The sequence below is a fragment of the Pleurodeles waltl genome, chromosome 8 (assembly GCF_031143425.1).
Source record: "Pleurodeles waltl isolate 20211129_DDA chromosome 8, aPleWal1.hap1.20221129, whole genome shotgun sequence".
In the NCBI taxonomy this organism is placed as follows: domain Eukaryota; kingdom Metazoa; phylum Chordata; class Amphibia; order Caudata; family Salamandridae; genus Pleurodeles; species Pleurodeles waltl.
In genome coordinates this window covers 517,037,167-517,050,188 of record NC_090447.1, presented here as the reverse complement: position 1 = coordinate 517,050,188, position 13,022 = coordinate 517,037,167, and the positions used below count along the sequence as shown (strand labels likewise).

The 13,022-nt window shown below is 42.5% G+C and overlaps 1 protein-coding gene across 2 annotated transcripts in view; it reads left to right on the top strand.

The window, feature by feature from the left end:
- Positions 1–13,022, top strand: part of PPEF1 (protein phosphatase with EF-hand domain 1) — a 471,481-nt gene that overhangs the window by 417,118 nt on the left and 41,341 nt on the right. For both annotated transcript variants that reach the window (XM_069204506.1, XM_069204505.1), the window contains exon 15: positions 12,191–12,354. In XM_069204506.1, coding sequence (XP_069060607.1) covers positions 12,191–12,354 — 164 coding nt within the window. The remainder of the gene's footprint in view (positions 1–12,190; positions 12,355–13,022) is intronic.

The following is a 13,022-nucleotide window of genomic DNA, read 5'->3' as shown; positions in this document are numbered from 1 at the left end:
GACCTCTGTGCCACTGTAGTGTTTGAACGCCTTTAACAACCTCTCATAGTAAGCATGTATCGACTCTTTGCATTCTTGTGCTGTTCGATCAATTTTCTGCCAATCAATATTCTGTGGCGACACCTTGTGCTTCAAAAACTCAATCACCTTATAGTAGTACCTCATCACTTCAGGAGACAGTGCTCCTGTAGCTCTGTCCCTTGCCGGTTCTGCTGTCGGCCAATCCACACTTCTCTTGCACTCAAGCCACAAATCAGCCGGAACTATAATCTCAAACAATGTATTCAAGTCTTCCCAAAGACATTTCGCAAGCTTCACAAACCTGTCTGTCTGCTCATACCATTCTATCGGCTTTTCCCTCAACCTGGGGTAATCATTTGTGAATGACAAAATGTCACCTCTAGACCACGGTACATGAACTAGAACCCCTCCAGCTATCTCTCTTATCGGTAACATCTTTATTGTTCCCGTGTCTGGCACAGCTTTCGTCTGCTGCTGTTCCGGGCAGTCACTTTTCCTCTTATCTCTCTTCTTCGCCCATCTGCCTTCCCACTTCTCTAAAGCTCCTCAAACTTGAGCACTCTGTAGTATCTCTTTAAGGTGTGCCTTCATCCCAGTAGACCTCATATGAGCACAATCTTTAGGTTCGAAGTCTAACCTATAACTTCTCTTCAGATGCTTAGTATTGTCTAAGTCTATGCCAAATTTGTCTGCCAAGTTTGCTAACCTCTGGTGCACCTTACTCACTTCTTTGGTTATTTTCGGGCACAGATATCTTAATTCTGCTTCAGTGTATGATTCTAATCTGTTCACTCCCATGCTCCCTTCAACTAGCTCAGCTGCTTCCACTCCCAACCTCACAAAATTCAGGTATTCCTCTCTCTCAGATTGCTCTGCTGTCACAGGAGTAGTCTGTGGAGTGTTAAGCTTGTCCAACCACTTGTTCAATTGTTGCGCTGTCAAGCCTTGCAACAAGATATTTCCAGCCTGCACCATCGGAGTTTGTGACATATTTGCACTTAGTACCTGTGGAGTCAGTAGGCCCAAGCCTGCTCGTCTCATGGTTTCTAACGGAATCCCAATCGGAGTGAAGTCCAATAAGGATCTAGACCTCTCCACTGTCTGTTGTCTCGGTGTCATCCCTTGGGAGCTTCCTGTGAACCCTCCTCTTATCACCTCTTGAGTCATTACTCCTTGGTCACACACACTAGGCTTCGCCTGCGCATAACAGCGGTACCGGCGGACCAACAGTAATTAGCAAAGATATAGCAGCTGGTGACTGCCCGTTTCCCAATCCCGGTGGGGCATTGGCTCCCATAGCTTGATTCATTATAGTGCTGTAACTGACTGCGGTCCTGTGACCGAAGTATAATTCAGGACCGCCTGTTGCTGCGGCTGGGGCAGCAAATGTGGAGTTGGCTCAATCTGCACTAACTTTGATCTGGTGTATGCTGGATCAGGCGGTACCATCTAATTCGTAGTCATCTCTAATACTGGGACATCAGGGTAGAGCCTCTGAACTGGTGGTGGCTGCAACTGTATCTGCGTCTCGGGTGCAGTGGATACACTAGCACCATTCTGTATCGGAGCTGATGTGGTAACATTATTTGCCTGTACTGTATTCGTCATCCCCTGATTCTGTGTTGAACTTACAGGACCAGCACTAGTACTCGGTCTATTGTCATTTATGGCATATGGTGGTGGTCAATCATGTAACAACTGATTTAGAAACTCATCATCATCAGAATCGTCTGCATCTACCCAAGACTTCTGAGTCTCCTTTTGCTTACTAGAGCCCTTGTCTGTTTTACAAGTGGCCTTTCTTCCCTGTGTTTCGGCCTCCTGAGTTATTGCCGGAAACATCCGAACTCCGTCTATTATTTCCCTTCTCCACATCCTGGTCTCGCTATCCCATCTAGCCTCCGCTAGAGTCTTTTCTGCTTTCCTCATTCTCCTCTCGAATTTCTGTTGCCTCTGTTGTATGGCCATTAATTCCCAAATCGCTAATGCCTCAAACTGAGCTGGTCTTGGAGGCGGCTTTTGCTCATTGAATGCTTTCCGCAAATTCTCTAGAACCCCTATGTTAAAGGTTCCATTCTCTGGAAACTCCAAACACCCATCTTTCTCTGTTAATTTGCACCATTGCTTTAGCCAAAGACATGGCGCGACTCCCTTCTCCATTACGGCATAAGCCGGAGTATCCTCTGGCGGTGTAGGCTCCCCCACACTCGCTGTAATGTACACATCTCCCCTCAAAGCGCTCTTTAGAGCCTTAAAGAACTTCATTTTTGTGTCTCTTATTTAGTTTATAACTGAATCAGGAAGTGACTTTGATTTCCCAGAACACTCTTCGCCTACCTTCTCAACCAATTGCCCCTCACGGACGTCTGCCAGTCCGTGAGCGACCCTTCTTACTAGCTGACCTATCCCAGCGCGGCTCCAATGACGTCACACTCACACACACTGCGGCTGACAAAGCCCCGTGGCTTGTCTTCCTCCCTCTTTATTCACACAAAACTAATGCAGTATATTGCGAGCACCTTAACAACAAACTCAAATTTGCCGGTTTACTACAGGAAGGGTAACACAGTCGCTTCAGAACTTTACAGAGATTTCACTTGAAGCCTTGGCCGCTACTCTCTCCTTCTCAGATCCCGCACTCGCAAGCAAAATTTGACCCGCAAATTTCACTCTCGACTTGTCAATGGTTCGTCCTTGTGCACTTTAGAACTTACCAAATTTCCATCGAAGGTTTCACTCACACACTTTGGCTCAAACTTGACTCGTCAACCACGCCCGATTGACCTACTAAACCGCGCAAATTACAACATAAACCAAGTGTCTCATACACTTATCAATATACTCCCGAGTCTAGAACACGCCGGGTCCGTACATCACCAACAACCACGTGGACAATTTTTGAGCACAAAGCGCCACACTCACATGAAGTTCACCGACTTCCCTACTCTCATACTGCGGAGTACGCCCACTCCTACTAAAACTTTACCTGGCCTAAAATTCTCATAGACTTCACAATTCACCTGCGGTATGCATAAGCTGAGCAAGCACAAATTCTACGTCACGCATACCTATCACTAGAATGCTGAGAATATACCCAACTCACTTCCGCAAGTTCTGAGATTCCGGGAAAGTCATTTGGGACTTAGGGGCACATCACCTCTCTAATTTGCATTATTTCGAAAATACTTCTAAAGCAGTGGTCCCTCGTCCTAGGGCCCCAAAGGGCCTAAACCGTCCCCTGTTACTAGAACTGATAACACGTCCCGCCCTAGATAATTTACTTAGTCTGGGACTCGTTTTAGGCCAATGCATCTTTTGACCCTGATTGGACGAGATAAATAATCAGCATGTCAATCAATAGATCGATAACCTCATCAATATTCGCGATAGCAAATCAATCAATTTGGTTAGTGACATTAATGAAAACAAGACACCCCATGACCTTTCAGTCATGAATAACCACACAAAATTTAGTAAGATTTAGGATATTTATTCCCTATTGATTACACTCTACTAGCAAGTTTATTAATCTCAATACCAGAAAACACATCAGCACTGTCACAATATGGCAACTCGAATAAGATTTAATCAGAGCAAAGATCATAAACATTAGAACAAAGCATGACGTCAACATGGATTAACTTTAGCAGAGTATCATTAGTGCATTATTCAACAAAGCATCGATTCAGTCATTTGTCTATTTGCGTCCGTTTAGTGAACCCCTTAACCAGCTCGAATTAGCATTGGCATGTTGGGCTTCATGCAAAACAATTTAGCAACACAAATTTAGAAAACATCTATCTATGGTCTCTATCAAAAGAAGCAGTTGGTACCTAGAAAGAAACGGCAAACAGACAATTACAATTTCATTATCATATAGTTACCCTCTGTAATGGGTCAGCATACAGAGTCAGACTTAGTCCTCAGGACATCAGTTGATTTGCCATCAGCCAGGAAACTCAGCAAAGTTCAGCAAGACCGGCAATAAGGAACACTTCCCTCATAAGGAGGAAAAGTATGAATCTGGCAAGACAAGGGTAAGGATGGTTTGAAGAGTCAAACAGCAAAGTCTTTAAGACACAGTGACAAAGTGGCTAGGTGCTATTAAAGAATGGCACGTAATGGCTGATTTCTCCTTGTGACACGGTGTTATATTAATCTTGTTGTACAGTCTCCTAATTTCCAATTGGGCGAATTGTGGTGCATCATTATCTCCAACCAATAAGTGGGTTGTCACCTCACTAGGATTTCCACTTTAGTACAGTTCTCACATAGTTCATTGGCTCCTGTAATTGACGTCTCCAACGGGTAGAATGTCAGATACAAACTTATATTCTCGCGGTCCCAGGCAGTAGTTCCATTGTCTACCAGTTCAGGCGACCTTGTACCTGTTGCAAGTTTACACTGTTGCATTCGGCAAGAATGTCTCCTTGGGCAAGTCGAGTCTCATGAGAAAGAATTTACTACAGTTACACACATCTTCTAGCTTCTGGAAAAGTACAGCTACATGTCCTTCAGCAAGTCAGCACATTGCACGTTAGAAAAACACATTTAATATGAGACCGGCAGCTAGGCCCGACTCATGCTAACTAAGGCCTAGTTATTAATTTTAGCAACATCTTAACATATAACTCTTAACACTAATACAAACCACGCATTAGTACATCAATAATTCATTATTAGTCAACTTCATTTATCATCGTATACATTGGTGGCCACTCCCCGTGGGCACATTTCACACGCATGTGTTAAAAGCATATTAATACAATTTCTATGCGACATCATTATACATTAATTTTCAAACATTTCATGTTAATTTTTTATTATAATAACTACACTCCAACAGTAGCTTAGGTTTTTCACTCAGTTGGATGAAAATATAAATGGGCTGCTAAAGAGTGTGGGAAGTCAGCAGGCCTAAGTGACCTGGGCTATTGTGGGGATGATGGAAAGGTAGGTGTTTGAATATATCAATATTAGTGAGTTTGATAGAGTAGTTTTTAAAGCAATGCATCAAGGTGCAACAGTTTTGTGCGCACAAACATGTCTCATTATAGCAGTTTTTTCCTCACAATGTCTTGAGTACCAGCAAAACAGGCATTGAGCTCAGAATTTCCTGTTCACTTTCTACTCATGTCTGAAGGCTGAATATATATAGAAATATTTATTTTATTATACTGTTTAGAATTCCTTTGCAGTCATTTATTTGCAAAATTAATGGAGCGACAACATAACGCCCATTGCATTACATGATGAGATGTTTAAAAGTTAGCTAGGAAATAAATGTCTAAGTCAAGGAAGAGAGCAACGGAAACGAGCTTCCTGCATACAGACTTAAGAAAAAGAAATAGCTACGATGAACCTAAACAGCAGTAAAACATGCGATTTACACGGATCAAGCCTCTAACAGGCTAAATGAAGTGGAAGGGTCAGTCTAATAGATTGAATAAAGGCCACCACTGTCAATCAAGAAAATAACTGTGTTTCATGTGTCCCAATCTATTTCATGCTGTTTAGGGAATGATAAGCAAATCAACATCCACTCCTCACTGCAAACACCATGGTGGGAGCCCCTATGAAATGAAGGCTGTAATGGCTACTCTCTTAGGTGCATCCTCCAGTAAGGTGCCACGTTTGGGCTTGGTTTTGCCAAAATCCTAAATGCACAGCACCAGCACAGTGCCACAACATGTTGCTGTATTAATGCAACTGTTTCTCCTCTACCAATTCTGAGCAAAATCTTCTCCGGCTTGTAATGGTGACATTGGCCAGAGCCTCCCATTCTTCATCTTAACACAACCTGTAATGCATAGTGCTAATGCTTCAACACAGGAACCTTATCAGAGCCCATGTTAGTTTCCATATGAGACAAGCTATATCTTCATTTATCTAATGACATTCATCCTAATCCTTTTTTGGCTGATGGGTTGCAGGTGGAAATCCGCAGCAACTTCATCTCTTCTCGTTCCTTCTATGACCTCCTGATAGTAACTCGTCAAACACCTAAATGAAAGATGGAACTATTTATTCTGATTTTGCTTTTCACTTTTCATGTAACAACATTACCTTCATTAGGTACTTCTTGGAATCAGTTGTAGTATGGAATATCACATGGTAACTATTGTCTCAACCCCCAATATTTAGGCATAAAGAGCAAACAAAATTATCAAGGAGGTACATGGCTATATGTCATTATAGACCTACTATTCTTAACTCCACATCTCCATACCTTGAAGATACATATATCATCTAAGTACATATATGGGGAGTTAAAGTACAGTAATCCTATACTAACCTATATATATGTGCTTCTTAAAATATTTATCTCAATATTTAGGCCTCGATATTGTGTTAAAAGGATATTTAAACAACTCAGTATTCCAGATCCAAACCCTGGACCCTTCAACCGGCAAGCCATTGGTCCAGTATTTAAAAAAAATATTTTTCTTTATTGTTTAAGATATTACAACCAGTTGCTCTCACAAAAGAAACATCATATAAGTCATACTGCACATACCCACCACCTTCTCCCACCCTTCCAGCATCAAGACGTGAAATACAATACATGTCCACAGCAGCCTCAACCATGTAGGCCTTGGTGTGCCCACCCTTTGTTCCAAACCTTCTCGTATTTGCAAGGACACCACTGTGCAGTGCACGTTGTCTCTTGCAACTTAGCACACCAATTCATGCCATTCATCCACACCATTATGGAGGGAGCAACAGGGGTGCTCCATTGCCTGGCTATATCCCTTTTGGCCAACAGTGTACCTAGCCCCACCAGAGTCCTGTCTCCTCGTGATCCCCCCATGTCCCCATGTCATCCAGAATCCTCAGTAGTGTGAGCCTAGGATTTGTAAGTACTGAAAAAACTGGAAGTTATGCATCTGGAAATCTGCGTGGGTGTCCTGAAAGGATTTGATATGGTCCCAGTCCCAAGCATCCCCCAGACGCGATATCCCTATGCGGTCCCTGAAGCCCTCAAGGTTTGCTATGTGTTCCAACTAGAGGCCCTACCATAGGGAGTCTCTAGCGTGATTCTGCACTCCAAGGCAGTGTCACCCTCTACAACCGGCACAAAATGTTCTATTCCAGAAGGGTTTTTGGGATGGGTGCCCCATAGAGGAATCCCGTTATACTGTCCAGATCAATTAAGGATAATTCTCCTTGATATGCTGGGTCTCACCAGCCCCATGCAACCAGTCATTTATGGTCAGAATTTGAGCTGCCCAGAAATACAGGTAAATATCTACCATGGTGAGCCCACCATCATAGACAGTGCAAACACATTTACCAAATGCTACTCTTGGTGGCTTGTTTTCCCAGATAAACCGTCACACCATCGCCGCCAGTGAGCTAAACCAGGACTGTGAAACATGAAGGGAAAAGTTCTGGAGTGAGTAAAGTTGTCATGGGAGGATCATCATCTTGAAGATTGCAAATCTGCCTATAAGGTTAAGGGGCAGTTTGTCCCATTGGGAAAATTTCCTCTTGGGCCCTCCTCACCATGGGACAAAGGTTAAGGCTTCAGGTAAGTTCTTGCTCCCAAGAAATGTGCACTCCAAGGTACAAGATGCTAACAAGGTGTATTGGGAGGCCCGTGTGCCGAGCCTTGTCCTGTCAATCACCCTGTAAAAGAACCAGGAGGGATTTATCCCAGTTAACGCTCAAGCCAGAGGCTGCGCCAAATGTTTTCCGAATGTGGATCAGGCAAGTCCCCGTCTCCGCCAGCCAGAAAAGGAACAGCAGAACATCATCCGTATATAGAACTATCCTGTCTTCTGTCGCTAATCCATTGTTGAAACCTCACACTTGAGCATCGCAGCACAACTAGGCCACAAGGACTCTATAGCCATCATGAAGAGGAGAAAGAAAAAGGGGCAACCCTGCATGGTGCCTCGCCTAATGGGAAACCTCAAGGACAAGACTCCATTTATTCCCACCTCTGCTTGTGGGGTCATGTAAAGAACTTTGATATATGGCTGGTACCTTGGGCCAAACCTCATCTTGCTCACAGTTTTGTCCAGAAATTACCAGTGTAGGGTGTCGAAGGCCTTTTCCAAGTCAATCAACAAAAATGCTGCAGAACCTCCCAAGGACCGAAGGCGAGCGAGCACCAAGTGCTGTCCAAGTACAATATTGTGTGCTATAGTGAGGAATGAAGCTGCACTGGTCCGGATGGAAGAGGTTAACCAGCAACGTGGCATTGTGCTTTACCTTGGAAAGAGATGGGGCAGTATGAAGCACAGTGATCCTGTGGATGACTGGGTTTGAGCAGGACAACCAGAGTAACTAGGTCTTCCTTCGGCAGGAAGCGGCCGTTGGTGATCACCTCTGCAAATAAGTCCAGGGTGGGGGGAGGACCTCCAGACAGAGCTTACAATAATATTCCACCGCGTATCCATCCGGGCCCAAGGTTTTCCCAGGAATTTAGATCCCAAAGAGCTTCACCCACCTCCTCGAGCGTAAGAGATTGCATCTGGGAGATTCTCTCTGCTGTGGACAGCCTGGACAGACTCACAGTTTGGGCAGGCATGTTCTGCATAGAGGCCCTCATAGTAGTGTGCAAAGACAGACGTGATCCTTATGGAGTCTTCCACCAACAGTCTGGATCCATCTAGGACTCTGGCACCACCCCGATTCTCTGTTCTTTGTGGCCAGCCAGTGTAGGAGCTTGCTTGACTTATTACTCATATTACTTTAGATTACATTACGTGAGTTGACAGTCTTGACGCTATGAGCTATCACTGTATAGTGCATAGGTAAATCTATTTAGGTGGCGAACATTTTGAATAAAGGGGCCACCGATTATTGCACAATAGACAGCATTAAGTGAGAAAATTCCTCCATTAGTGCACACACACTTCAATTTTGCTGCAGCCATATTTAATGTTCTTGCTAACCCTGAGTCAAAACTTAGTCCTGCATAACTATTAACTTACTCAAAAATGTCCCTTTGTATTTCCCACATAAAGTTGTTTCTCTTATTAAAAGTACCAAAGGACATCATTTAAGTTTTACTCAAGATAACTTGCAGACTCCTCTTAATATTATAGTCATCTAAAGAAACCATAAGGTTTCGAAGGCCAGCTGGAGTTTAAGTACTCATTAATGCTCCTTGTTCTAAGTGAATCAGTTTGGTTAAAAAATGCATCATCACTTTATGGTGAAATTCATTTGAATTCTAGTGTTTCCTTGTATCCAAGTTGTGGTACATAAATTACCAAAACAAACCTCATTACTGACTTGTAGAACTCATTTAGAATGCTGGGCCCTCTAGGGCCACTGGAAAAATGGAATTTCCATTGATGTGCTGAACCTAAGCCCTGAATATTGGGCATGGGCAATTGTACCTTTGTCTGATTACGTTCTCCAAAGTGGAAACATTACAGATTCCTGGTGGAGTAGCATGATGGGACCCTTTTTTAAAAAAAATTGTCAAGGTCCTTTGGACCATTGCCTCCTTGCTCTGAGGCTCCTACCTGAAACACAAAGGAGGGGCTGCCCAAAGGGCCACCTTCCGCTTTGTAAACCACATACCACCCGAATGTGTGTGTTGGTAACTCATCAGTGGTTTGCAGCCATAGGAGTGCTCACAAACCATTGATGCATTCCTATCAAAATCGCAAATAGAAGGGAAGCAACCCTGCCACTCCCCTTCCTATTTATGATTCAGAAAAGGATCACATAAGTCCCTTTACAAGTAAAAAAGAATGGCTTTTGTACATTAAGGAAAGCCCTTTTCTGGACACAGACCTTGTTAATTTGGGCCTTGTATATCAGTCTCACAGCGGTTCTTTTAACAACTGCTCTCTTTTCATCACCTTTTATATACTTTATGTTTGTCCTGGAATAGTCCATTGGGAATCACTAATTATGAAATACTCTTCTTCTCCCTCAAATAATACATCACAATTTAAGTCACCTTTGAGTAGCAACGTTTCATTCTGAAACCTGTCAATTAAAGCGTGAATACTTTTCATCACTGATCAGGAGTACTATTTCTGTGATTTTACTCCGTTGTAAATATATATCACGAACAATAAGTTTACTACGTTTTGCATTATTTACTTTTCCTGAGTAGAATCTGGCCACTAGTAGACTCTCTAGTTCATTGAAGATGAACGCACCCCTATTTCGCAAGAAGTGCAAACGTACATCTCAAGCCATCCCATGCATCATCCTCCAGCACCTCTGCCTGCCTCTTTCTCAAAAGCAAATACTAATCACATTGGCTGGTTTGTGGCTTTACAACCTGTGACAGTTCACATTCTGGCCAATGGATAGGGAGTTGCGTACTGGAGCTTTGAAGGTACTGGTCTAGTTGTATTGTTTTACTTGCTGGGCATTACACATATTGGGCTGAAGATTATGGTTTCCATACTCTCACATTGCAGATACTGGACTGGGTTGGTGCTTTACATACTTAAGGATTGTGAATACTAGACTGAGGCTAGTGTACTGGCCTGTTGATTGTGCTTTGCATGCTGAGACATTGCAAATATTTCATACTTACCTGGAGATTTTACTGGAGATATAGTGATGTTGAAGAAATTAGCCTAGGAATTGTGATTTACATGAAGCTGCTAGTATGCAGATAGTGCTAAATATGAGGACATCTCAGACAGTGGTCTTGGGATATTGTTTAAAATTCTGGGGCATTGCACATACACTCCTGGGAGGGAGGGATGATGGTGTTTATATACTGTGGTATTCAGGAGTTTGATTTGGGGAATGGATAATTCTTTACATACTGTAGCGCCAAGAAGACTGGCCTAAGGATGGTGATTTAGGAATTATCACTTTTGTGCTGTGCATTCTGGGGAAATACAGGCCTTGCTATAGAGCTTTATATTTTGGGGATTAAGATATGTCATTAATTCACTTCCAGGACTGCCTGTAAAATGTATTCCTTTATAGTTCCGGTCCATAACTGCCCCCCTCACAGCCAGTTATTCTTAATCTCTCCTTATCCCTCCCTCCCTCCTTACTGTGAGCCATATACCTAAGGCCAACTACTCACAAAGAAGTATTGCTCTTTATCATGAGATACAAGTGTTTGGGGAAGACCACGCCACCTACAATATTCATTCCTCATTCCATCTACCTTGCCCTTTAATTTCTCGGGCACTCCTTTTAGTAACTCCCGTCCTTCTCATTACTTTTAGGCACCTTTATGATGACATAGAGAGATAAACTAACATGATACAAGAATGCTCCACATCCAATTGTCCTTCAGTTATTGAATGTCAAACTACTATCACAGTAAAATTATTGTGTCCTCAAATGTCTCCTTAGAATGCAGGATGATGTTTGTCAAACATTAGTAGTACCTATTGCTATAAATTTGGGTTAAGGGAACATGAAGGACCTAATTCAGAGTTCGCTGGTAATAGAACATTTTCTGATTTTTGTGAACACTTTAAATCTCAAGGAGAATTAACCAGAGCAATTATATTATTGTGGAGTAATTACTGAGGAGAATTTGCCTCTGTATTTAGAACTTCCTTCAGAAATTATAGGCTTTTACATTATTTCTGAACTCTAGATGTATAGTTAACTTATCCACTGCCATTGATGAAACTGAAACTCCACATTGGGGGGCAAGGACAATATAGGCGATTGCCCAAGGAGCTGGGGTAAGCAAACAAATACATTGTTTTAATATTGTTGAAGGTCACATTTTTATAGAATGTGTCTGTGGTTGCAAGGGCAGGGTCACTTGTGATGCACAGAACATTTATAAGAGCTTCCGATATCGATATCTATGACTATCTTTGGCAGTCGTCATAACTTTTCCTAGCTGTAATGGAGGAAGAACTATGGTAGAAAGAGCCTGAAAAGGTGAGTTTTTAGATTTTTATGAAATGTCAGGAAATTGGGTTTCAAAATACAGTAGAATTTTCTACATTTTGGAAGAAGATGAGCCACTTTAATTTGTACTTCCTGGGGCTTAATGATCAAAAACAGATTAAGGTGAATTGCACTACCATAACTCACATTTATAACATCTTTCGGGGCATTACGGCCTTTTTTGTGTGAAAAATGTTCTCTGTGACTGCTTGTTTCCATTCAAAGTGGTGATCCTTTTGGTGTGTAATCAACACAGCTTGTTGTGTGACTCATAAATTCCACCAATTTATAACCATGGACCATCTCCCTTTGTCAGGAAGAATTTCCATCAGTGAATGGGTCTCATCAGTGGAATCAGTTCTCCATTTGGATCTTCCTTGGAGGACCCTGCGCTCCAGGCTGGTACGGCTGTCCCCAGACGGGACTGTTGAATATATGTCGTGTTTTGAAGATCTACAAATGGAGCCACCTGTAAAAGAAGTGAGAGAAATTGAGCAATTTATCAGTGTTACCTAGAATATATAGCATGTAGGACCTGCTGGAAATGCCCCCTCCCCCACCATATAACTAATTTCCTATGGGTGTGACAATTATGCCATTTACAATTGCTTTAGCTAATAGCAGTCCAGTGGCACACCACCTTCCAAAGCATAATAGACTTAACTCACAAGGGAGGGTGGGCGAGGGAGGAGGGTGGGACTGTTGGGTATTAGAATTATAATTAAGAATCTATCTTTTTAGGTGTGAACACTGAAAATATGCAGACCAACAGATGCAACAGATGTATATTGTAATATTCATGTGATGATAAATATGAGTTATACCTGCTAATGAAATTGTTTTTACAAAAATGTGGGACATGCTGCACAGTCAAGATCCACTGGCACTTTACTGTCAATGAAAATCAAGAAATACTATGATCCTTGTCTATATATTTATCACTCTACATCCTTTTGAATTGCATTCTAAAACTACTGCAGTGTTGACTTTTCCCCACATTAGATGAGGGACTAATGCTACCAGCTGGGTATCTTCGGATGTGCAGATGTGTGGTAGCTGAGAATGTGGATTCACACTCAGGTGTGGCAAACTGTGGGTTGGGTTTCCCCTGAGGTCAGCAGAACTCTAGGCTTAAAAGCTTGTCTTTC